The sequence below is a fragment of the Lissotriton helveticus genome, chromosome 7 (assembly GCF_964261635.1).
Source record: "Lissotriton helveticus chromosome 7, aLisHel1.1, whole genome shotgun sequence".
NCBI lineage: Eukaryota > Metazoa > Chordata > Amphibia > Caudata > Salamandridae > Lissotriton > Lissotriton helveticus.
The window spans coordinates 719,465,636-719,493,486 of record NC_136068.1 but is presented as its reverse complement, the minus strand read 5'-3'; the positions used below and the strand labels follow the sequence as shown (position 1 = coordinate 719,493,486).

Genomic DNA, 27,851 nt, shown 5'->3' with positions numbered 1-27,851 from the left:
AAGCTCGAGGCTAGCAAAAGCCTCTGGTAGCACTTTCAATAGCCACTCACTACATTTCTCACAGAGCAGCACATGCGCTGGCTCAGCGAGACCTAAAAAGCCTTGGATCACCTCAGAGATGAGTTACTAATGCCCAAAGGGAAGAAACATAAAAGGTTAACCTGCATCACAGACTTTTGCTCTGCGAGTAACAAAAGCGTACACTGTATACAATAAACTGCTGGGGTATCCTGTGCAGCATTGGCCTTGAATAAGACCTCTCTATGTTCTCCTTTGGGCATGGTAAAACCATCAGGGGCCACACAGAGCATGCCAGCAACTGCACTCCTTTCAAGACTATGCTTACTAGGAGCTGGGATTTATAAACCACGAATAGATACTATAAACGTGGGCACTATACAGCATGTTCATTTATGATGAACACCATTCATATGTTAAATCAATTATACGATTCTAACTCTACCAATGTAATTTATGCCATCTGATGCGGAGGCCAACAGATTTATTTAGGACAACTAGCCAAAAAAAGTAAAAGCTTGAATAAATCAAAATATGATTCGGATTAGTAGGAAGGTCCTCACTGTTCCATTAGTGACCCATTTTCTGACCGCTAATCACCGTCAGGAAGATATCAAATGACAAACTATTGAATCTCTTCAACTGCCACACAGTGGAGGTGATGAGACTGTAAATGGATGCAATGCTGTAACTCTATCCAGCATGGCCTCAACTCAATGGAGGAATGGAACAATATACTGATGCATTAAAAGCTCCTTCGAATGGGGACTATATTTTCGTGCCATCCTCAAAATCACTAGTTCCTTCAGGCATGTTGTTAGCTTCAATTAGCTAAATCTCATAATGTTAGTTCCTTCATGGCTGTTGTTAGTATTATGTGCTATTGTAAAAAGATGTATTTATATCCATCACCAATTCATTCAGGAAAAACCTATTTTTGTTTGAATAAGTATGTGACTTTTATGTTTGTATTTGTTCCTTAAAGATCTTAATAACCTCCTATGGTTTGCTGATTTATATCTAGTGTCCCTCTCCGCATCTTAAATGGGTTATTGCTCACACCATTTCTATTCTCCTTGGCACCCCCATCTCCTAGTCAGTGGAGCCCTTCAATATGGGACACTCAAACCTAAGTGGTACACTCTCCTACATGGTGTAATTACCCAGCACCTATATTATGTCTGCCATTGCTCAACTTCACTTGGTTACCACTCTAATCATAAATGATTTGCAGAGCATACTCCTGAATGTCTCTGCAATATTACCCACTGTCCCTGACTCCGAGTTTTTCCTACTTTCCTCTGGTCAACTCTAGGCTGTCCATTTTGAACTATTGCCCCCTGTTAAGTGTGGCGTTATTTGGTTGTATACACCGCTGTCCTGTTACAAGAAGTTGTTTCAGGTATATACATTGAATAATTCTTCCCACCTGTATGTATTTTAATGTGTGCAGTGCCACCTTTGGAAACTTGCACTTGGCTTTTTCACCCCTAATTCTGCTTTTACCATGTTTATAGGTTGCAGTGCGATTAGCTAGCACAACTTTTCTCTAACTGAGTGAGCAACCCCCCCTCTTCTGGTCTTGATTACTTAACTTTCCCTCACCAGAAATTGACAGATTATTTTAATTATCAATCGTTTTTTCAAGGCCACTGTCTTTTTTACTCCATACATTTGACTGGCCTGATGAGGACCCTTAATAATATGTAATTATAGTGGAAGGGCTGTGGATACATGGAACTGTTAGGATTACAAATGTTTTCAAACAATCAATGTTTGCGGACTAAGATACATCCTCCTCATTTATGATCTTCATCAGCCCCTTAACTCATTTTCGTATATAGAGACTATTTAGTTCACTTTATATCACTTGGTGACCACCAGAGCTTTTAGGCAACATTTATAAATTGCATCAACGTCTATTAAAAATTAATTTCTAAAATAAATTAGTGGGGTTTATTTTTTGTTTTCTTTCTTGACTGATTCTACTCTAAGAGGAGCCAAAAACGTCCCATTTAGATGTCATTCCTCATAATACCACTGTGAGTCATTGTGGTTTTCTAAAGCGTGATGCTCCTGGCTCCTTTTTTAGGTCTCGTCTGAGCCAGGGCAAGCGCTGCTCTGGTGAGACTTTTAGTGAGTTGGCATTTTAAAATGCGACTAGACGCTTTCTGTGTGGCCTCAAGCTTGCGAGCATGCGTGCAGCTGCCATTTGGCTTTCTTCGCGGCACACTTACAGTGCTCGAGGCGCCATCTGGAGCGCAATAACTTTCACTTCGGCTGCGCGCGCACCACTCGCAGCACGATACCTTTCACTTCTGCTGCACGTGCACCACTCGCATGCTTATTTTTTTTTAACTTGAGGCGCGCAATCTCATTTCCACGTGGCCAATGCTTGTTTTTTTTTATAGAGAACTTGGGAAAGCCTATGCCGCACGGTTCCTCCAGGACAGCCATCGCAACGTGTTATCAAGGCAGCACAGCTTTTTTTGTTTCATTGGGATATAAAAGTATTTCATCATTCACTTTAGAGCCCTGCATCCATGTTTTTCACCTTCTTTGCTAAATACAAAGGCGTCTTGGTGTGGCCTAATGGCTTGAATTGTTAAAGTTGGAGATGGGGACTCTGGTTTGAATCCCGGCCCAACTCGCCATCTTGTGATTCTGGACAAGCCGCTCAATTCTGCCGTTGTTAAAACCCAGCAATCTTTGCCAGGCAGTCAAGTTTTGAACCCAGCATTCCTTCCCTGACCTCAAGTGTGCTTCCGGGGTGCAGCTGTGACTGAGCAGCCCCTCATGTCTCTCATGTGGGGCGGTGCCATGGTGGGGGTTGATAGGTGTTCCTTTCCATGACTTCACATACATGCAGACTCCAGACCAAGCCCTGCTGCCTCCTCTTATGCACCCATGTTCAGTGAGGCTCTCGAGCCGCTGTTAATGGGGTGTCACCCCCCTCCTAGATGGGGCCCATCACAGCCCCCTCATTTTTTAAACCTTTATTTATAGATTTCTCAACATAAATCAGAAGTTTAGATTCTATTACACATCCCATATTGCTCCAATAGCATAACTCCTAACAACAAAGGTTCCATGTGCACATTCTACTCAGTTGTCTGGTATAACCTTTGGCCTTTTGCTAAATGCCAGAGTGTACTTTAAACACGCACCTCTGCTAATCTGATAAACATCTTTATAGGTAGTCCTCGGTACGGCGTCTGTGTCCGTAAAATCCGAACTAGTCCGTTAAGTTTGTTTTGAGGCACACTCTGTTGTGCTGCAGTCTGCGCCTCACACAAAGTACTCTGCAAAAAAATACCACATTGTGACATTAAGCACACAACCATTGACCCGTATCAGAAATAATGTGTTTAGGTTGGACACCTTATTCCCATTTTAGTGACAGAACCAGAGGGAATGCTACTAATTGTGCCTTGATAATCGAGTGAGAGCAGCAGGGCTGGTAGTGGATGTACCCCCTGCAGGCGTTTCTAGGCAGGATATGCCTGGCACTCGGTTTCTTAATTCTGTCTGCCTCTCTATACAACTCCCTCCACCCAGACCCATCCCCCCGCCTCGTGGTCCTCGCAAACATTCTTCACTCTTTCTTCCTTTTTGTTTCCTTCTGTTTCTTGCTCTCTATCGCCCACTCTTTTCCAGTTTTCCGATTGTTTTATCGTCTCTCCTTCTGCTCTTTGTTTCTGGGTCTTTCCTGCCGCTCCGTGTTTCTGCTCCCCTCAGTTCCACTCTGTGTGTGTGTGTCCCTCTCTCCCCAACACTCGCTCCTCGCTCCCCTTATTCCCATCTCTCATCCCCTGGCTTCTCTCCTCTACCCTTGCCCCTCTCCTGCCACATTGCCCTCTCTCCCTTCTCTGAATCCACTTTCCTTCGCTCCCTCCCCATCTTTCCTAGTCTCATCTTTACTCATAATGTAAATCGATAAAAAGCGCATTATTGATCTCCTCGCCCCACCGGTTTCTGCTTCTTAACACATTTCTCCTTCCTGCCCTGGTGAGTGCACTTTGAGGGGTCAGGGGTCATGCCCTGCAAACCTCACCCATTCCAGGTTTTCTTAATTAACAAATATACCAAAGTTTGAGATGTGTTTCTAGTTATAACTTATTCCAAGATGCCTGCTCTTTGCAGGCAGGCACATAAGAAAAGCAGACTGTATTTTAGTAACTTATACACAAAGACATTTATCCAAGAAACAGTCCAATCATTCAGGACATTACTGGTGCACTCCTCTCTATCTCCAGAACAGGTGTAGAATTGTCTGGCTGGCAGACAGGGCTTGATAAACGTTCTGAAGAAAGTACTGTCACTTTAAAGAATGTTGGATGCCTTCTTGTGAGAGCATCTCTTTAGCAACTACACCTTGCCCTTGCATTACCAACCTCTACATTCACTTCATTTCTTCAGAAACACAATGGAGTAGCACACCAAATGAGAGGTAAGGGCCCTGGGGCATAAAGACAGCATCTGCATTAAGAGGCTATAAGCAAAGAAGTTGCAAGCTGTTCATTTATTACAAATTATGCACTTACAGTGCCATGCTTGCAAAAAGCATTCAGAGCAGCCATGTTGCTGCTCTTTATATGTCTGCCATTGGGATGGGTATCAGCACCAATGCTGCATTTTCTCTGACGGAAAAAGCATGACCTCCTCGGTGTAGGTTCAAATGCTCCAACCCCATGAAATTGAGATGATCTTCCAAAAAATGTTGGCTTAATTTGCATTGTTGCCTAAAGAAAGACCAAAGTCACAGGATTAGTGGATAAACAAATGCAGCAATGCTCAATTCAGGGAAATAAACCTCTTGGAGTTGGAAATGAAAGATTTATCACTGCTATAAACTGAAGGAAACTTAAGTAATAGTTTCAACTAAACAAAAAAAACAGATCTAAATAAGAGTGTTGCAAACTAGACAGAGTCACTCATGAGAGTCAGTTCGAGATCACACTTTGATCAGACAGTCATCCAAATAGAAAAGTAAGCACATCACCTGAAGGTGGGCTGTCATCACTGCAAGAACCTTCGTGAATACTTGTGGAGGAGAATTCTGGCCAAAGAACTGACTGAAGGAAGGATCAAGACACACCCTTCCTACATACAGCAGATTTCTTGGTCCTGCATAAATACACATCTATTGATGAAGAAAAGAAAACTATTTTCATCTTATGGAGATCGATAATCCTATAACTTTAGAGAAGCTCCATGTGCCTCTGATGGGAAGATAGCCTTTCTTTCTCTCAAACTCGACATCAAATTCCTAAAATACATAGCTCAAACGTTCAACAATGCATCACAGTTTAGAGAATCCAGACTTTTAAAACAGGTTTTTCCAGATATCTGATCCAAATAAAAACCACCTAGCCCCGAGGAAGAAACTAAAGTACAGTCCTTGTTTGTTCCATTACCTCGTCGGTCAGCAAACAGCTAAAGTGGATTCAGTATGCTTTGTTGTACTTAAAGATTTTGTGTCGCAAAATACTGTAACGTCTCCAGATTTTACGGATCAAAATCTAAAGGAAACAAGCACTGGCATAGCCAATAGGTCTCGCCTTTGGGACCTTATAAGTGTTTAGCCATGCAATGGTTGATGCTGTTGCACCAAGGATATTGTGCTGCATAACTAAATACTTATAAGGTCCCAAAAGCGAGACAGATTGGCTAGGCCAATGCTTGTTGGTTTAGCGTACAGCTCCTGTTACAAAATCTGGTTTATGCTATCTCTTGTAGCAGGGAGACAATGCAGTTTCACCCTGGAGCTTAAATGGGAAAAACTTCTCACACTCATTTCGACTAAAAACCTAAAACACAAGAAGAGACTTTAAATCTAACATACAAACATCAAAATCATCTTTATTACAAACCAAATAAAAGAAACGAATTATCAGACAAAAAAACGATTCAGCATTGTCAAAACCTAAACTGTCACCTGTAAAGATGATGAATTCCACGAGAAATAGCTAATTTCTTTGGAAAGAAACAAATTGTTAGTAATTTAACTCTCTGAACAAGGGCTAACTCTGATCTCATCACATCTTGACCAGAAATGGAAATAATCTCAGATTCCTGCAGCCTGATCTGGACCCTGATCACCTATGAATCGAGAAAGAGAAATTAGCTGCGCCACCAAACCACACAGCTACCACTATGGTTCTGTAACATCCACCCAAGGCAAAGTATCATGAACACCTCTATCGATCAGGGACTGTTCCATACTGAGACATCGTAAGATGCGGCCAGAAAATGCTCAAAGCTGTCCCTAATAGCAATGAAAACTATTCACCACCTCACAGTCCTGCCCTTCATTACTATGAATATGGAAAAATCTTGAAACAGTTCACCAAATATACAGAGAATAAGGGGTTGAAGAGGCACTCTAGAGACCATAAAAGTTAAAAACCCAATGATTCACACTGCCATGGAAGTTAGAGAGTTGAAGAAAGCAACAAGAAATCTCAGGAGCGAAGGCCAATTGACAGGACCTATACGACTATTTATTAGCAGCAGACTGAGAGACTAGCATAAGCTACAAGCAGTCGCGATAGCTATGAGGTATGCACCTTGATTGGCCTATGGAGCCCTGCTGGCGTAAAATTGTTTTACCAACAGACAGCTAAGTTCAGTATGACAAGCAATGAAGTGATCAGAGATCTAAGGTTCCAACATGCCCTACGCATTCATATAAAAGATAAACACCAGAATCATGATGGCACTCCACTGGAAAAAAGGGTGCTGTCCGAAGCTCTGTCACAAAGGGCAGTCTCAAACCTAACTTCATAGTACCTCAGGGGAACTGAGTAGTTAAAGAAAAAATGGGATGCAGACCTGCTGGAACTGGAGGATACTGAATGGGAAATGGTATTGCAACATCATCAAGAAGTGACTATCAGGGATGGTTTTAGACTAGTATCACTCACAATACTACACTTTTTTTGAAGTCATTGTCCAATAAAGTTGTTGAGGAAAATAGAAAAAGATATGTCTTAGAGGATGTGGCAAGTGGGAGATTTCTTTCATACCATATTGCTCTGGAGGAGATTCTGGAAAGATGTAGAAAAACTTTGACCTTAAAACTGGAAAGTACAAGAGCCTTGGAGGATAAACTCATGTTGCTGAGAACACAGGGTGACGATACCCCGGCATGGTATAACAAAACATTGTATGAGCTGTGTTAGATAGTTGGTCCAAAGGGTATAGCGAGAATCTGGGATAGCTCTGAGATTCCGACCTTAACAAAAGGATACGTTAACACTGGCTGGTACATATACACACAGAGCAATGTGTATATGAGGGCAGGGGTTGCACTGGGAAACACACGATTTGCGGCTTCCAGAAAAGGTATGGAAGGGACCCAAGAAAGGGGGTGAATAAAGACTCTGCAAAATATCTGACAAATTATGAATGCTTATGTTTAGAAAGCCTCCAGAATAATAAGTGGTGGCCAGTGCAAGAAAAAAAATATCATTTTATTCACTGTTGAAGGGTAGAAGATAACATTTATTTGCTCTTCTACCCTTCACTTGTAAAATAAATTATATTTATTTCTTGGATGGACTGGTGCTGCTCATTTTTGTAGGCTGGCTAAGAAAGCCTCAATTACTTCAAAGAGGTGATGAGGGGAGTTGGAACACGGGCACCTACAAGGGAACTCGAGTGTTGTCACAGTGAACTGACAGTTTTGTGTTTGTTTCACAAAATGTGTCTGGACTCCCTCACACCAACTTCCTTCTTGCTTAGTAAAGGTTGGTGTGTCCCTAAAGCTCTACAACATCACAAGCCACTTGTGAGAGTTAACTACAAGTGAATGGGTGAATAATTTTCTTATTGCAAGCACATTCGGATGTCATAAGGCAGCCGTAACAAGAAAAGAAAATATATAACATAGGGAGATTCGTCTCCCACATTATAAGACAAATAAAACTTTAATAAGATCGAGTTATGCCAAGCACTCACATGTCAAACAGCACTTAGGACAATATGAGCAAATAAGCAACTAGCACGCATAAAATCAATTAAGAACTTAATACCTTCCAAAAATCAAAACAAGTAGCTCAAGAATTAGATATAGCGTAGCTGCAATATAGAATAGCCATACTCACAAACCTCAATGAAATCAGAACAGAGACTCTAAAAGTTGTCTTGAGAGCTGCAACTATATTGATTTGTACCACATGGAAATATAAACACATCACGCCAACGCTAATTAAACAGAAATGGCTACTTCTGAGAGATCGCTGTGCATTTAGACAAGGCGTAAATACTTTTAAACCATTTAAATGTAGGACAGCTATTACCAAAGGGAAAACACGTACTATCTGAGACCTTCTCAGTACTACATTGCTTTCTCTATACTAAGCAGTGCAACACGAACTTAACAGGGCCCCTTACACTATAGGATTCCCTCCTAAAGATACAGAATTATGTAACATCATCCCAAGGTGGGACCACTTTGCCACCTCCATCCAAACCCGACTGAAAATTCACTTACTCTTAAACAAGCACATCCTGCTTTGATCCTCTCTGAATGGCAGTTGAAAAGAATTACTCTTTATTTGCACGTACAGTCGCACAAAAATAAGTTTACCTATGTAAACAATGGCTACTTCTTAATCCATTATGTAAATGTTAATATGTTTAAATAATCATCTTGCAACCTAATCTTAGTAAGATTGCGCTTCGATTCCTTTGACGTAATATTTGCTTGGATAAAGTCAACATTACAGGAAGAAAATACACAAATATTTTAATCAACTTCATGAATAACATGGCTTTACACACAAGACGGTCCTTATACCACTGATGTAAGTGAGAGAGAGAGGTTTCTGGATAACGTGATAGTTCATAATAAGAACTATCAATTGACTGCACTAACCTAGAACACCTGCAAACCATGCACGATACGATATGCATCCTAAGAACCACAGCAATAACATTAACATTTATGTAGAGGGCCCCGAGTACAGGACAGGTAGGTAAACATGGCAGCCGCCTTTCCTGCCTGCAGTCTATGCACGCAGACAGTACCTGGTCTTGCTTTCCGCATCTGATGCGTTGACCTCAAAAACTTTTTCACTGTCCCATTTTGCCTGGATTTCCTTTTCAATCTTCTTTAGAAAATCGACCTTAGCTGTCCCTTTCCGTTCCTGCAAAGTAGAAGAGAGTATTAAAAACATTATTTTTCTGTAAATAGAGGCTGGCAATTGACATACAAGAACAAAAATTGTACTAAGCCCCACAATCACATTCAATTATTTTTCAGGGGGTAAGACCACCCTATCTATTTATTTTATTCTGTTGAAGAAAACACAGATACAGATACAGATTTAACTTCTGAAAGCGAGACTGCAAGTGAGACTGGGATAGAAGAGGAGGATGAGGGGGAGTCAACCTCTACTTCTAATAACCTGGGGAAAGAGAGTACACAAAAATAATGCGGTCAAAAGCAAGGACAAAGACTCCTGGCTCACTATCTAGGGCTGGAGAGAGGCTGGTATGGGATTACTCAGCTACCTCCGTGACTTACGATGAGAATACTGCCGTACAGCTACAGGGCCCGCTCGATATGATCTCAAATACATTGAAACAAATGCAAGGGGAGGCTAGGGCAGAAAGCCGGAGGTCAAAACTTGCCACGAAAAAAATACATAACACTCTGAAAAAGGTTAATAAGCTGTATGATGGAATGATTACTAGAGTGACTGAAGTTGAGGAAAGGACTGGAAGACTGGAGGATGAGATGGGGGCCTGGCATGAATTTAAGAGCACTCAGCTTTGGAAGCTGGAGGAGGTAGAGAACCGTCAAAGGAGGAATAATATTCGCCTATTGGGAGTGGAGGAGGGGGCCGAAGGGCAGAATATCATGCATTTTGTGATAAAACTACTGCAAGGGGCCTTCCCAGAATCAGACTGGCAGTGGGAGAAGGAGATCCAACGAGCCCATAGGTTTCCATTCACAATAAAGAAAGGTCGTACGAAGGCCGGTGGGCAGGGGGAGAGAGTTCCCCTCCCTAGGGCAATTCTGATATATGTTGGAAATTATCTCCTGAGAGAAGAAATCATAGAGAAAGCAAGACCAGATAAAATGCGGACTTTTGAAGATATCTCCTTTTTTGCCAGACCAGACTTTTGCCACGTTACCGTGGAGAGACGATTGAGACAGCTTATTAAGCCATTTCAGCTTTTAGGTTCTGAGGCTTATTTGCTTTTTCCAGCTAGATTGAAAGTAATTGCAAGAGGGAAAACAATGATGTTCTGGTCTGAAATAAAAGCCCAGGAGTTTTTGAACTACCTGAAAGCACAGAAGGGAGGATAAAAGTACAATACTGGAATATGTAACTTTGAAGTGATAAGTATTTGAAGGCTGGGCATGGACTAATGTATACACTGTATTAAGAAATATAATAATACATGATAGGATTTGGTTTATTGGGTTGGTGGACAGGGAGCACATGGAACTTAGTAGGGGAACTTAGTGGGGGTTAAGGAAGGAGGGAGGCGGGAGGTTGCGACCTACAGACACTGAAGTAGCCACACATAGGTCTGGTGACCTATTTGCCTTTAGAGGGGGGAGGGGGAGGGGAATGTTGGGGAACTGGGTGGGTAGGGGGGTTAGGGAACACGGGGGGGTGGGGGGGAGAAACGGAGAGAAGTAGTGAGTATAACAGTTTGATTCAGCACAAAAACAGACAGAGCAAAGTAATTCTGAAGCAGGAGACATATTATATGCCTAAGAAGTGTGTGTATGTACAAATGTTATTCGCAATACAGGACAAGAGGATAAGCACAGGCGTAAGTCTAGGTGTAAGAGGATCTAAAAGGGGACTAGGAATGTGGCTAGGAAATAAGAAAAGTTGTAATGAGCTGTAGAATCGCGAGTATCAATGTGTGTGGGTTAAATGAGTCCAACAAGAGAAATAAAGTGGCAGCATTGTTGGGTGCGCTGCACTTGGACTTAGTATGTCTACAAGAGACCCATGTGGAGGCGGCACAAGGATACCTTCTAGGGCAATTAGGATTCGCTGTTTTAGCTAACTCGAAACAAGGTGCAAGGAATAGAGGGGTGGCGATCCCAGGGAAAAGTAGGGACGTGGTAGTAAATAAAAAACAGGAGGATGAGTGGGGGCGTTGGGTCATGTTGGATTTGACATTTAGGGGGGAGAAGTTCACCTTGGTAACAGTGTATGGGTCAACACAAGATGATCCTGAGACATTTCAGTATCTAGATGCAGAGCTGGCGAACTGGCCCGAGCCGATAGTGTTATGTGGAGATCTGAACATACATGCCTTTAGAAATCCTTTGTTGCAGTCAGGGATCCCCTTCTCAGGGAGGAAAAAAAGAACCTATAAGGTATTATGCGATCTGGTTAGTAATAACTCCTTGTTTGATCCTTGGTTAGAGTTATATCCAGCCGTAGATGGCAGCACATTTTATTCTGCCCCACACAGAGTGATGGTCAGGTTGGACTATTTTTTAATTTCTGGGTCCCTCATAAATAAGATTGTGATAGAAAAACATCCCCGCTTAATCTCAGATCATAGCCCGCTGGTATTAACTATCAAAATAGGTCAAGATAGGGGGGAAATTAGGGAGTGGACATTTGAAAGGGCTTTATTGCAGGAGGAGCGGTATAAAGAGCGTATGAGATCCTGGCTTAGAAATTACTGGGATATTAATAGGGGTACAGCTAGTCTGGGGATTGTTTGGGACGCCTTTAAGGCTAGGATAAGAGGGGAAGATGCTGAGCTATGTGTTAGCTACAAGGGCAAAGGAAAAAAGTATGATGATGGATTTGAATAGGAAACTGCTAGAGGCGGAGAGGGGACTGGGAGAAGCGATTCAACAACGGCAGCCTCTTGAGTCATGTTTATTGAGAATTGTGTCACTTAAGGCAGATGCTACTGAATATTTATCAAGGAAGGTGGTGGGGAAATATCTGGCTAAAAAAGAGGGGATATATGAATTCAGCGAAAAAGTTGGGCATTTGTTGGCGGCACGTACTAGGCAGCGAGCGGCTGCAGCAGATATTTTGGAGATGACAGATCAGCATGGAAATAGAATAGTAGGGGCTGAAGGGATTCGGGAAATTTTTAGACAGTTCTATGCATCCCTATATAAAGAAGATACGGAGGGAGATTCTCAGGAAGTAGAGAGTTATCTGAGGGGTGTGGGTACAGTAGGTATCTCTCCAGAAAGTAAGGAAGAGCTGGAGGAGCCATTTAAGAAAGAGGAGTTTATAGAGGCACTCAAACTTCTTCCTTCTGGTAAAGCCGCGGGCCCTGACCAGTTACCTGTGGAGTTTTATAAAGTATTTATTGACGAGTTGGGTATGGATATGTTTGAGGTTATGAGTAGGGCACAATTGGGGGAAGCAGTTCCTGACTCATGGGGGGGGGGCGAACGTAGTGGTGATCCTTAAAAAAGGGAAAACTGCTATTCAACCAGGATCATACAGACCAATTACGCTATTGAATGCGGACGTGAAAATTTACTCCAAAATCTTAGCGAGAAGGCTGGCAGGAGTTATTGAAAAATTAGTTAACTCCCAACATGGGTTTATACCAGGCAAGGGGACTACTCAACATACAAGGCAGGTAATAACTTTTTTCGATGCAGCTGGTATCCCAGGAGACTCTATGGCAGCGATTTTTTTAGACGCTGAAAAAGCTTTTAATAGAGTCTCCTGGGATTACCTTTGGGGGGTACTGAGGTGGAATGGCATTGGTAATAAATACATTAAAGCAATCCTCTATAAAAATCCCACAGCCAGAATTAGGGTGTGTAGGGGGCACTCTGTAGGAATTAGTATTGAAAGAGGAACAAGGCAGGGTTGTCCATCATCGCCCCTTTTATTTGCTCTATATTTGGATCCTTTCCTGCGTCGCCTGGAATTGAACTGCGGGATTCCTAGGATGAGTCTGAACGGATGTGAAGCCAAAACATTGGCATACGCGGACGACGTGGCTATTTTAACCCCTTATCCGGAGGAGGCGATTGTGGAAATAGAGAAGGAGGCAGAACTTTTTGGACGAGTCTCTGGCTATAGCTTGAATAAAGCTAAGACCCAAATAGTCTGGAATCAATATACACAATATGGTGTAGATACAAGGATGGTAAAATCTGCAGTTTATTTAGGGGTGGAAATATCTGCGGATTTAGATGCAATAGTGCAGAATAATGTTGCTCCCTTATTGGTGAAGGTAAAATCGGATCTGGAACGGCTTAACAATCTACATTTGTCCTTGGTTGGGTGTACAAATGCAATAAAAATGCTTATACTTCCAAATTTTTTTTACTATTTTAGGGCAATTCCGCTATTTTTTGAAGCAAAATGGTTTCTGGCATTAGAAGGAATCCTTAATAAATTCATTTGGGCCCATGGCAAAACACGGAGGGCATATCGATATATGACACTCCCTAGAGAAAGAGGTGGTTGGGGGGCACCCGATTTTAAATTGTACTATTGGTCTGCGGCTATTCAATGTATGCAAGGCTTACTAGGGGGGGGAGAAGATCCAAGGGTAAGGGATCGGTCCTCTAGAATCTATAAGGCTGTACTTGGTGAAGAGGTGGAAAATTGCTTTATATCCTGTGTAGAATATGGGCATTTTAAAAGGACTAGATATAAAACGGTGGAGGCAGGAGTTAAGATATGGACGGCATTTATGAAAAAAGTTGGATTAGGAAGGTTTAATCGATACACCAGGTTGTTCAAAAACAGGTCATTCCCAAACGAGGTGTTTGGGGACATAGTAATGGAGAGATGGATGCAAAAGGGGGTAATAAGTATTGGAGATCTTCGGGGACTGGAGGGTTTAGTTACTTTTGTTGAATTGAGTACTAAGTTTGGGTTGAATAATAAGGATTTCTTTAAGTATCTGCAAATTAGAAGTTTTTTGGGGAATAAGCAAGGTGGGTCGGTTGGGTACAATAAAGTTGAGATTATGGAAAAAATAAAAGTAGGGGGGATTGCTCAATAAGAAGTTTATATGCTAGTTTTGTATGTGGCATGCAGGATGATATGGATAACTATAGCAAGAAGTGGGTAGAAAAACTAGAAGGGGATCTAGGGTGGTTTCAGGACTCTTTGGATTTAGGGCGCACAGTTCTTTGCTCAGCGTCTCTACAGTCGCAACACTACAAAACCATATATTCCCTATATTATACTCCAGCAAGGATAGCAAAGTGGGGAGGGACAGAAGGTACAACATGCCCGAGATGTAATTCAGGAGATGCCGACATAATACATATGTTCGCGTTATGTCCACAGCTACATACATTATTACGAAACCTGGAACACTTCTTAGAGTTTTCATTAAAGATTAAGCTGGAACTTAAGCCAGTACATATACTCTTAGGAATTGTACCAGAAGAAGGGGAAGGGCATCACGAGTTTGTATTCCTAGCTATGGCAGTATATAGATTATGCATCGCTAGGGCATGGTTAGATCTTAATCCTCCTACATTACAAGTATGGCTGGCTAGTTTGTTGTCCTCATATAACCTGGAAAAGGCAATATATGCAAGGAAAGGTAGGAGGGGAAGGGAAAGAGGGTTGCGGATTTGGAAGCCAATAGCAGATTGGCGTAGTGGGATAGGATAGGATGCATACACTTGAAGGATATATTTGAAGAAACTAAAAACTTAGACTGGTATTTGATGTCAAAATGTGTTCAAGTATGAATCATATAGGCCGTGTATGTACTACATTTTGGTTTCTCCATTTTTTTTTTTTTTGTAAATGAATGGATTTAATATTACTTTGTAAAAAAAAAAAAGGAAAAAAAATGATAAAAAAACAAAGAAAAAAAAACAAGCATTTGCAATGCAATAGGTCTCGCATTATGAAAGTTTGAGCTATTGGTCTTGTAAATGACAATTTTTTTATTTATGTGTTGATTTTGAAAATAGCTAAATTAATAGCTTTGTCATTTTCAATGCCAATAGTTATAACTTTCGCACATGTGACGACTATAGCATTTGTAATGCAACATGTTTTGTATTTACATGACTTAGATGTATTGATATTACAAATAGCAACGGCTTTTAATTTTTTTAAATAATTAATACTTAAATAAAAGTGATTGTAATTTATATTGGCAATAGCTTAAACTTTTGTAAATAACGTTTGTGAAGATTATGTTCAGTGTATTTTATTGTGATGAAAATCCAAGAACATAAGTGAAATAACATCTTTTTGTGACATTTGTAATAAAGCTTGAAACATTGAGAGAACATAATTGAACCAGTTGTTGTTGAATGGTTGCACAGATTGATGCTGTGGTGGTGGTGCTGCTGTGTTTTCTCTGAATCTGCACTCTGAATCTGCACCCAGAATCTGCACTCTGAATCTGCACTCTGAATCTGCACCCACAATCTGCACCCACAATCTGCACCCACAATCTGCACCCACAATCTGCACCCACAATCTGCACCCACAATCTGCACCCACAATCTGCACCCACAATCTGCACTCTGCACACTGCACTCTGAATCTGCACTCTGCATATGGTATGTTATGCTTACATACGTTCCATATATTATCCATGTATATGCCACATTTAGTTAAGAATATATGTTCTGTTTAGTTACATTACTTTGTTTGTATACCCTTTTATGCTGCTCTAAAGTTATTTCAATGGGTGAAATGCGGAGCCTGGGTAGCAGGAAGGAGAAGAAAACAGTACAACTTAACAATACTAAATATATTGTAAAAAACACAAAACGCTCGATTTCAAAGTGCTGTTGTTTCAGCTGCTGTATTGTAATTGTTGTTGATAGTTTAAGAATCTTCTAATAAACGACTAACGACCAAGTAAAACGGTTAAAAGGAAATGTAAAGAAAAAGAAAAGAAAGGGAAAACAAGGCAGTGCTGGGAGGGGGGCTGCGCACCAACTGAAGTGCTCTGGTTGCACGGCCTGCGGCCGTGTGAAGTGATAAGCCTTTGAAGTATGTCACGGCGCCTGAGGGGAGAGCAGAGTTCTGACGGCAAAGTTAGGGGAGGAGAAGTAAAGGCTGTGTTTGCGAGGGGAGGTGCTGGTGTGGGAGGAGTGCTGCTACGGCCTGGGGGAAGCTGGCTATGCAAGTTTATGGCCCAAAAGCGCGTGCCTGTGGCCACGTGAACTTCATGAAAACGCCAGCAAAAAGCTGGTGGTTTCATGAGGATTTTGAGCACTTGAATTCTCGATCCCTCAATGCGCTTGCGCGCATTGTAGGTCACGAGACCTAAAAAGGACAGAGACCAACTCATCAAACTCTGATGAGAAATACAGATCTGAACAAAAAGACTAAAACATGCACTATATCTAGCCCTACATATCTAGCCATCAATATTTTTAACTTTTATTTGCTACATATGCTCTACAAGAATGTAACAATTATAAAAACTGAAAACAGAAAGTCTGCTCTTAGACTTACAATGACCAGTCAGGTGGGAAATGTTCAGGATACTGTGCTTCTGTCGTTCGGTAAAAGCCAAATATTAAAAAGACTGCCTTCACAAAAGCTACATTTTTTCTAACCAATCGGTTGGGTTTTGGACTTAGTGAAGCAGAAGGAAGGATAATACATTGGTTTGTGAGAGGGGTGGACAACGGTAACATACACTGGACAGGTCTAAGGCAGATTTTCAGGTTATTCACATTGGAGCACATATATGCAATGAATCTAAATATAAATCATTTATTGATTTGTCACATCTATGCCTTGTGCACCAATCTCGATCATGTACATCTGAGTAAATCCCCATCTGTTTGGCTTCAGAAGTACTGACAGACAGGATGTGAATAGACAAGCTGAGGAGAGTCTGTTATAAAAGCAAAATATCACCAGCTTATTTATGGAGAAAATAATCAAATTTGAGAATTCAGAGCCAGTAACTCTGGGCACCGAAACTGCAACTGTAGAGATTTCTCATTGCAATAATTAAAGGCAGGAATGGAGGCTTTCCCAATGTTCAGGCATCAACAACTTCCCATTTTCAGATTTCATCAGGAACAGATGTAGTAATGCTCTCTTGGTTTAGCTTATTTTTGCTACTGTTATAGATCAATATGTTGATACTCTGAGTGCTTTATAATAAAGACATTTTTGTGTAAACATACACAACAATATCAAAGACCGCTCTCATAGACTGGGATGATGCTTCATTATAGGCCACCTCGTCCCACCCTGGTTAAGATGGTAGTACCAGGGCGGACTTGTCCTCAAGTTGGGCTTTCTTGAGGGAGTTCTTAGAAATTCATTTTTTTCTGGATAAATTACTGGGGTCCATTCGTTGTCCACCCCTGGAATGTATTTGGCAAGGTAATTCTAGTCCGTACAGATAATGCGTACAAAACCAGGGAGGAACACACTCCATAGTTGTCTCGCTTAGCGCAGCGCATATGGTATTGGACCATATTTCACAACATCTATCTCCTAGCAAAATACCTTCCAGGGGTAGACAACAACTTTGCAGATATGCTCAGCAGAATCCAACATCAGGAACACGAGTGGGAAATTGCCCCGTATTCGGCACCAAAGTCTTCTTTGGCTTTGATGCATGTTTTTTGGATGCTGGCTCCAAAACTTGCTTGGACAATAAGGAGTCGGTGCCTTAGTCTTTTCAGTTGCCTTGGAGACTTGTTTGGACACAGAGATGATTGCCTGCTCCTTGGTCTTATATCAGACTCCTCCTTGGCCTAAGGCCACTTTGTTTTGTGAGCCTGTCTTTGTTCTTTAGCTTTCGCTTGGGTGCGTGCGTGTTTGTGTGAGGCTTTCGCCATTGTATTAACGTGCCACGGTTGAGGAGATATCTTGTGCTTCCTCCATTTCTTGGTTGGAGTTGGACCACTCTCTGCTGATAGGAAGAAGGATAGGGATGTCTACTGGGGCTCCCTGGGCCTCTGAGTCTCTGTTGTGTGGGGCATTAGCATTGAGGCCTGCCCATTGATCCCAGTAGATGATGGGGGCGTCTTCCAATCGCCGTGCCTACATCGTGTTGTGGGCCCACTGCCAATCCCGTCATTGTCGAAGGGTCTTTTTCAACCGAAAGGCACAGCAGGCTTCACACAATGATTCCTTATGTTCCAAAGACAAGCCGAAGTAGCAGACTGGATGTTGATCTTGCCAGGAGTAGTTCGCATAGCACTTTGGGCAGAAGCTGAAAGGTGTCTTTTTCATCACTCCGCATGCATCCAGTGAGGAAGTCGATGGAGGATTGGTGAAGCCATGCCAACTGGCGACCAGGCAGGAGAAAAATCAAGAATTCAGGATCGGCTGGTCTTGTATGCGTTTCAGTCGATGGGTGAGGTATAGCAGTCATCGAAGGTTTGGTGAAACCGCATTGAAGTTTTGATCCTGGAGCTCCGACGAGTACGTCCAAACCCGATGGCAGAGAAAAACAATTTAACAAAGGAACTAATGACCATGTGCAATACAGACTATAGGAGGAGTCAGTGCTTGATTTGAGCCAGTGGTTTCCGGTGCTCAGCAAGTGCGCTTATGACAGTCTGCCACATGGTGGCTCCGTCTACCTAATTTAGGTATGAGCATAACAACAGCTGTTTATTAATTAAATATACATTAACAGTCATTAATACCTGCTACCCAAGCCATGCTTTTAGCTTAAGGCATGGAATAATATGAATTATCACACTTGTAAGAGCGCGATGGTTAGAAGTTGTGCGCTGGCAGAGCTGGCGGGGGCAATGGATGGTGCAAGCTGCAGTGTCCTGACTGGAGCCCTGGGACTTATTCTTTTACAGATTAAGCACTGGGAGGAGTCACTATACCTCGTGACTCAGAAGACCTGTCAAACAAAAACATCTTGCAATGTTCGAACCCAACACTAGATGGCAGGAGTATGCTAAGCATATGTATCAACGGCTAACACATGCTACGAATGGACGATTATCCAAGTGCTAGAGGGAGGCATATATGTGAGGGCCGAGCAATCATATTGATTCTAACATGTATAGTCACATTCTTTATTGTATGTTTCTTATTTAATGTGAACGCATAAATTTAAAAAAAAAATGTAAACTGGACAAACGTCTAGGTCCAGTACTTTTTAACACGGATGACTTGGAGCTCATTGCTAGAACTGCTAACGGCCTTCAAAAGTTTTTAGATGCTTTCGGCTCTTTTATGAGCAATCTTGGGCTAAAGAGAAATTTGCCCAATCTTCCGTCTTGACCTGTGGACCCAAAAAAATAAGAAAACTCAACAATTTTACAGTAATGGGGCTAAGGCGACTAAAGTCCAAAACTTCACTTATCTGAGCACTCCCTTTGATGCTGCCTTAAATTAGGAATTTTCACTCATAGAAATGACTCATTCATTTCAAAGAGCGGTTGATGCCCTTTTTCTCCAGACTAGGGCATAAACTTGTGAGAAAGCTAGTGCAAATCCATAGAAGCGGATGCAAACCGATAGGTACTCATGGTGTTGGGGTCTGGGCGTACGTTAATACAGAGCAGCTACAAAGAGTGAAAAACAGCTTCCTACGAAGGTATCTGCGTTTCACAAGCTTCTTCCACCCTCGTGTATTGCTCTGAGGTAAGTATAGGATATGTGGAGGAGCTTATTAAACAGTTGCCCCGCCCCCTCCTCTGTTTTGGCGAAGTAGCATCGCTCCCCCCCCCCTCCACCCCGCCCCACTGTGAGTCAGCAGAGGCATGGACATAAATAAAATGATAAAACGTTTCTAATATTTTATTTTACGTACTGCAGGCTGCCTGCCTGCCACCCGAGACAAGCGGTGGGGACAGCCACAGTGACGCTGCATCTGCAGCACCAGGGAAGAGGAGGAGGGGAGGGGAGTGGTTAGCACAGCTAAATGTGCATGAAGGTTTGGCCGGGCCCGGAGGTCCGGCAAAACAGTCATGCGCACTTAGCTTTTCTCCACCTAGCTGTGCTGTACAGCTGGAAGGAGAAACCAACAAAGGCTCTCAGTCTATGTCTGAGCACTGAACCGAGGCGCTCAGATCAATCCCAGTGCTGCTCACATGCTGGGAATGGTTTTCCCATCATGTGAGCAGTGCTGGGATAGGGAGCTGGCAGCCTGCGCAGTGTGCAGCAGTTTCCACAGGACGCAAGGATGCAAGGAGGAGGCCATGGAAGCAAGGTAAGTGCAATTTTCTTTATTTTTTAAATGTCTTTTTTTGTGTTCCCCACTTCCTCCGCCCCACCACTTCACAGTACGAGCGGCAGCTCCCATTATTAAATTAAGTCTCCCCCCCACCCACCCCACCCCAGAGGCGTCATTGACAAGATCCATTATTTCTGACTGCCTGGCATTAGATAATGTTTCTGCAATCCTGTGGCTAGCATACATTCAAGAGACGCTTACATTCCTATGGCCATCGGAGCTATTCACAAACCCAGATTAATAGCAACATAAGTGATCTAGTTAGAAGTCTGTTCCTCAATGTTCATCACAAACAGACATGCTGCGGAGCTCACAGACAACTAACATCTGTAGGGAACAGTATTTGACTTCTGCTCCCGCATTTTTATTGGTTGTCAATAACGGTACCCATCATAGATTTCTTCTTACTAAGTTCCAGTTTAACAACATTCATTCTTAAATGGTATTCCCAATACAGGGACCATGGCTTTCATCCCTTCCTTGGTGGCCCTGAGATGATGTACACCACCAAGCACTGATCACTTTATGCCGTTTTGCTCATTGAATATCTCGCATCTGAAACGTTTTTTAACCCCCTCTCCCTTTAACGTGAATTAAATATAATAAATTACAAAGAAGCTTTTAACTACCTACAGCAACTAGATAGTCCTTGAGTTTGACATGGCTCCCTTAGCTATACAAGATTTGCAATAAGTACAAGGAAGGGATATGGAGCATCCATTTAAATGCAGCTGTATTTATGCTTTGTCGCCAGACGTATTAATGTTTATTTTACTGTATTTAAGTTTGAGGAGTAATCACCCAACCCAAAAGTACTGTGTGATCAAACTTTTATTTTAATTAAATTCTTGTATTTGCACGTTCTATAAGAGTGTATATACTTTAATGGCGAGTTTTAGCTTAGTAAAGATCACTGATTCACTGACAACTAGAAGAGTCTTAACAACAAACTTCACACTGAATCCCTGTGTTTTTAAGTGGGCTGAAATAAGTTGTGGTGTTCTGAAATGGGTGGCCAAAACAGCTTAACTAGGAAACATTTACCAGATGTTTGGCCTAGGTAACTAAGGGCATGGCCAGAAACATGTTAACTAAAATCTTGTGCTTAACACAGAGAGACACTTTACCAGTATTTGGGTGCACCTATGAGTGTTTCTGTTACTACATCCAAACGTATCACACAACGAAAACACACACCTAAACATGCGAGACATGTTGGATTTGCCAATGGTTGTTAATATAATCAACAATATTCTATCAATAATTGCCAGATGGTTGTACCATCAATAATTGCCAGATGGTTGTACCATAAGCGCCTTGGGTAGAAAGTTGACAGGGTGTCTTTGGCCCTCACCTTTGGAATGCCCTTCCTTTGGATATCAGACATAAGTGCTTAGCTTATGAAAAAGTACAAAACACCTTACAGTTCCTCAAATAAATATACCCTGCTTCAGCACTTATGTTAATGCTTCCTCTACTCAGTATCAGTTTAACTCTCTTTCAGCCACCTAGAGGAAATTAGGTTTGTGGTGTGCGCCGTATAAATTCAGTTAAATTAATAAACACTGATTTGTAGTCAACTTGATTTAAATAAGGGGCGCCAGAGATGGCCACACTTTGGAGTAGCTCTGCCGGCCGGGCGCAATAATCCATCTTTTACCTTGCTTTCCTGAAAGCTGCAAATTGGCTCCCAAAGAGCAACTGCAGCCGGGAAGACAACTGTGGCCCCTTTTTGACTGGTAGTAGCCCACCAGCACGGCAACAAAGGCCTGCATCTACTGACCGTGCGGGCTGTGCTGGAGAGAATAGGCCGAACCACATGGCGAACTAGAGCGGTGAGGACAAGAAGGCGCCTGAGTGGCTATCCAATGGACAGCGAGAATATCCATTGTAGCCCATAGCGGTTGAAGAAGTTGAGGACATAATACACAAGTTCCCTAACGGGACAGGTATAGATGGCCTACCTGCAGAGTTCTATAAAGAGTACGCAGAACTTCTGTCCCCACATGTGCATGCTGTGTACAAAGAAGTGTACCAAAAAAAAACAATTACTCCATTGCATTGATAGTAACCTTGTTAAAAACAGAAAAAACGAGGGGCGTGGCTAGCGGCTGAACATGGCGGCTGCCTAAAAGGCGAGCTACGGGGATAGAGCTGCCTCTCCGACCATCCGACCACTTATCCGGCCAAGAATAGGTCTCTACTTGGGGGACCCGACGCCCGGGACCGGGCGGTGCCTGAAACAATACCGCTGGGCGGCAACGGAAGCGGCAAAGTGAAGTTATCACCGGCGACAAGATTGGCCTAACAAGAGACTTCAGACCGGGGACTTGCCTGTGGTTCAAGCTGACCGGAAGTACAGTGGAGCGGGGCGCAACACGCCGGAAGCGCCCGATCCCGTTATACATAGAGGCGGGGAGCGAACTTCGGTGGCATTGCACATGGAAGCGCTGCAGTACACCCGACACGAACTCGGCAAAGACCACTGAGGACACGGACAACAGGCTGGGTCGGGCCGCGGGCTCACTCCGGCGAAGGTGACGACTACGGAGAAGGGTGCGCCGCCACCTTGGTGCAGGACGACCCGTCCCAAGTCACACAGACATATCTCACCGGCAACTACCAGCAGTGATATCCGACGGCGGCAGCGACGCCGCTCAGTGCCAGAAGAGAGCGGAGCTGTTAACGGACCGTGGAAACACACTATTGTGGAGGCGGTGACCGATACTGCACACGGACAAGCTGCAGAGGTACGAGGTGCCGGGCTGAGCTGGGCGATGGTCATGCTACTGGAGTGTGCACATGAGTGATTGGAAGCCTGGCACCCTCTGATGCCGGACGGCCTGATACAGACGGCGTGAGTACTGCGGGGTGGATCCGGGCGCGAGGCCGATCTCCTTCACGTGCGAATGACGCAGTTTATTAGTGCGCAGAGCCACTGAGACCTGGGTGTAGCGCGGCGGCGCGAACAGTTGCCACCTTTTGAGCAGCACTGAGAAACCTGTTTTGTGCCCCAGAACGTGTGGGCGGTGGGCTCGCATTATACCTCTGGAGTGCCATTGCTCACTGGACAAGACATGGCCGGCAGCCCAGATCGCGGAGTCATGGAACCACCAATGGATGACACCTCGGTTTGAATGTAGAAACTTTAGAAACCAACGAGTGAGTGACAAATAGCGTGGCCGGGTGTCCGCCCGGTGGTGGACGACAGCATTAAGGTGTGGGAGCAGTAGACTACCATTCAGACCAGCACTAAGACAACCGGTCGCACCTATTGCACTGACACATCGCTATAGAGCCTGGAGCCTGGAGTGTAAGCAGACGCAGAACTGGCCACTATGGCAGGAAAAGGCGCGAAAGGTGGTACTGCACAGACCAGAATTGACCGGTTCGCCTGCGATAAGAGCGTATCTTCCCCAGCGGATGGTAAGACGACGGCGGGCAAAGCGGCAGAGGGCATGACCGGGAAAAAGGCAACGCTGGATGATGTCATGAGAGCCCTGACGCAAGTCCAAGCGACGGTAGGCACGATATCCACCGAAATCACTCTCATAAGAGCGGACTTCCATAAAATGTCAGAGAAGGTGAGCTCCATGGAGGTGGTTACGAAATCGCTGGTCGAGGATGTATCAGAGCTTCAAACAGCAATGGAGAAGATGTCGGCGGAAAATAAGGTGTTGGGTGAAAGGTTGGATGATCAGGAAGGGCGCTCTCGGAGAAACAACATACGAATCCTAGGTGTTCCGGAGTCTGAAGGCACTAGAGCGATGGACCTATATGTGGAAGAACTAATACAGAAGGAGCTCCAACCTAAGGGCCTCTCCGCCTTCTTCTCTGTTGAGAGAGCGCACCGGCTCCCAGGGGGACAACCGAAACCGGGTGCAGCCCCGCGCCCGATCCTAGCCAAACTGTTCCATTTTCGGGACAGGGATGCCATCCTGCAGGCGGCACGTGTCACCACCGGTAAAGATTCAAGACTCCACACTAGCCTTTTTCCCAGACTATACGGCGGAGGTGGCCCGCCGTAGAAAGACATTCCTGGATGTGAAAAAAGAACTCCGAAAACGTGAGATTCCCTACTCGATGCTATTCCCGGCCAAGCTGCGTGTAGTGGCAGATAACAAGACCTGGTTTTTTGATAATCCTGAGATAGCCCGAGACTGGCTGGATGGTTGGAGGCCGGCTACCCAACCACGCCGCTCCAATAGACCTAACAGGACTCACAGAACGGGTGGGCATCGGAATTCCCAGGACTCTAGGCACGACGCGGAAGAACTTTCGCAGTTGAGAGACAGTGTAGACGAAGAAGCCAACGAGGAACAATGACCGCCGGTGATTATGAACATTTTACTATCCCAGCGGTGTGGTTGATGGACTGCCATTGGACACCGGGCCAAGGGGCCCCCGGAGGGAATATGAGGGGCTGCCGTCTCCGGAGAGTCCTTCGTCCCCATCGAGCAAGTATAAACTGTATGGGGAAAGGGTTGAGCACTCCGCTTAGTTGGGGAGGCGGGCCGTTAGATGTCCGTGTAGCTGGAGGGCAGGGAGGGGGGGGGAGTTGGGGGGGGGATGTTATCTATGTTAGCAAACTGTTTGAACTGTTCGGCTCGAAAAGGTTTACTGTGGTACATACACGAGGACATGTGGACAGCTGTACAAAGGGTAGGTCAGAGTAGGTTCAGGGGCTGCTTTGCTCCACCACCACAGGATAGTAATGGCAAGTGACAATCGGGATGGTCCGATGGACGGGGGATCTGAGCAAGGGCCAATACCACCTTTACAACTGATGACCTGGAACGTGAGGGGATTGGGTGATAAGATCAAGCGTGGGTTGGTTCTGCAGGCCATCCGGAGGATAGGTCCCACAGTGGTTCTCCTGCAGGAAACACACCTGGTGGGTGCAGCTAGCCGGGCACTAGATAGGTGTGGGTATCGGATGATTGCACACTCGGAGTTTTCCTCAGGGTCTAGGGATACGGGTATACTGCTGAAGAAATCGTCCCGGTTCATATTGCAATCCACTAAAGTAGACGACCAGGGTCGCTTCGCAGCAGCGCATGGCCAGTGGGAAGGGAAGTCACTGCCTCTAGTATCAATTTATATTCCGCCGGCGCTCCACACGGTCGCCCTTCCAGCCCTGAGGAAATTCCTACTGGAGCTCCCAGAAGGCGACCTTATAATAGGGGGAGATTTTAATGCAGTGGTACACAACGCACAGGATAGATTTCCAAACCGCACGCCACACCCGGCCCCGTCTAGATTCAATGACTTCCTAGTGGCTCAGGGTTTGACGGACCTCTGGAGACAATTCCATCCCGACGACAGACAGTACACATACTATTCTGCAGTCCATGACAGTCTATCACGCATTGATTGGGGGCCTCCTCACCGTGAGCGACGTGCAAATTAAACCCAGGGGCATCTCGGATCACTCACCACTGACACTGACATTATCTAGTCCCGAAATAGCTAGAAGACGAATATACCCAATCTTCCCCGGATACCTCAGGGTGCCGACCATACGTAAAGACTTGAAGAAGGCTACACGATATTATTTCGCGGAAAATGTGGCCTCGGTGACATCGCCGTCGGTCCTTTGGGAGGCCTACAAGACGGTCCTGAGAGGACGGGCAATAGCGTCTGTAACAGGATACAAACGCGCTCAGAGAGAGGAATTGACGAAACTGGAAATCGAACTTGAGCAGGCGCACCTGACACACATGACTGACCCGACTGCCGACACACTACACACACTGCAGCTCTGCCAGCGACGCCATGGGGACCATCTTTGCAGGAAGACGGTAGAGGCCATCACAGCGACGACACACAGAATCTATGATATCTGGGATAAGGCCAGCATGCTCCTAGCCTGGCTGGATACGGAAAAGGGAGGTGCCAAACATATACTACAGTTGTAAGGCTCTAACGGGGAGGCGGAAACGCGGCCTTCCGTGATAGTTGAAACCCTGGCAGCACATTTCCAAGACGTATACACCCCTGAGGTGGCCATCACACAGGAGGAGGCGACGGTCGCGCTTCACGGAATACCAACACAGACACTGACGCAGGGGGCACGGGAAGAGCTTGACGCAGATCTGTCGGCGAATGAAATCCAACTAGCCATTCATGCACTGCACGTGGGTAAAGCTGTGGGCCCCAACGGGATCCCGGTGGAGTGGTATAAAACTATATCTGAAGAGATAAGCACACCATTGTTGGATATGTACAACGAAAGCCTAGCAAAGGGAATTCTGCCCCTTGACCAGCGAGTCGCCACCATTGTGGCAATCCCGAAACCGGGTAAGCCGCCAGATGAGACCTCATCCTATCGTCCTATCTCCCTCCTCAACGCAGAAGCCAAAATATTGGCGAAACTGCTGGCTACCAGACTGATGCCACACGTGACACACCTGATCCATCCGGATCAGTCGGGGTTCATGCCTCACAGGAATACGGCGCATAATCTCCGAAGATTGCATGGAGCGCTGGCAAGGGCACCGTCACTGACGGAACCAACGGCTATTCTGTCGCTGGATGCCAGGATGGCGTTTGACATGGTGGAATGGCACTATCTTTTTGCGGTCTTGGACCATATGGGCTTCGGCCCAAGATTTATCTTGTGGATTCGACTGCTATATACTGAACCGGTGGCGCATGTGGCGGCAAATGGTCATATCTCCCGCGACATAGTCTTGGCTAGGGGGACGAGACAGGGATGCCCGCTCTCACCCTTACTGTTCGCGCTAGCCCTAGAACCACTGGCAGTGGTACTTAGAACATCCCAGTTGCTAAGAGGAATAAGATGGGGGGATTGGGAAGATAGGGTCTCATTATATGCGGACGATATGTTGATCTATATGTCGGAACCCGAGCGGGGATCCCGATACTGCTGGCACTGTGTGAACGGCATGGTCACACCTCTGGCTACAAAATCAACTGGACCAAATCAGTAATATATACACTCAGCGGCCCCACCCCGGTCGTACCAGCCGACTGTCCCTTGACAGTGGCGTCCGACACATTTAAATACCTGGGGATAGCCATCACCCGAGACAGTAAGGTCTTCTATGACCTAAACCTACTACCGCCGCTCACGCGGCTTCAGGCAGACGCGAGACATTGGAAAACGCTCCCGCTGACGTTACTAGGGAGGGCGGCCCTATTTAAAATGAAGGCACTTCCGCGTTTTCTTTATGTGTTAGAAAATACACCGGTATTAGTGCCGCCTTCATACTTTCGTAAAGTGACATCGGCACTGACTGGGCTGCTTTGGGGAAATCGCCCGGCCCAAGTGGCACACGGGAAATTGGTCAGAGATTGGTATAGTGGTGGGATAGCCCTACCGAACGTGCAACTGTATTACTGGGCGGCTCACCTCAAGATTATTAACCAGTGGCTACATGTGCCGCAAAATGACCCGGCCTATCTGGCAGACAGAGCGCAACTGGGTACACACAGTCTTTTAGCCCCGTTATACAACAAGAGCCTGTTGCCACAGCTCATGGGACCCACCAAACACACGGTAGCGATATGGCACAAAGCCCAGGCGAAACTGAAATGGGGAGGTGTCATCACTAAACTCACGCCCCTGTGGGACACTAAGGCCCTGGGGAAATTAAGGCAGAGTAAAGGGTTCACGCAGTGGGATAATATCGGAATATCCACGGTAGGTGACTTATGGACTAGAGACGGAG

The 27,851-nt window shown here is 44.7% G+C and overlaps 1 protein-coding gene across 1 annotated transcript in view; it reads right to left on the bottom strand.

Annotated features, from left to right (window-relative positions):
- The window catches only part of LARS1 (leucyl-tRNA synthetase 1), a 238,577-nt gene that overhangs the window by 197,489 nt on the left and 13,237 nt on the right, over window positions 1–27,851 (bottom strand). The window contains exon 2 of the mRNA XM_078653048.1: window positions 9,052–9,170. Coding sequence (XP_078509174.1) covers window positions 9,052–9,170 — 119 coding nt within the window. The remainder of the gene's footprint in view (window positions 1–9,051; window positions 9,171–27,851) is intronic.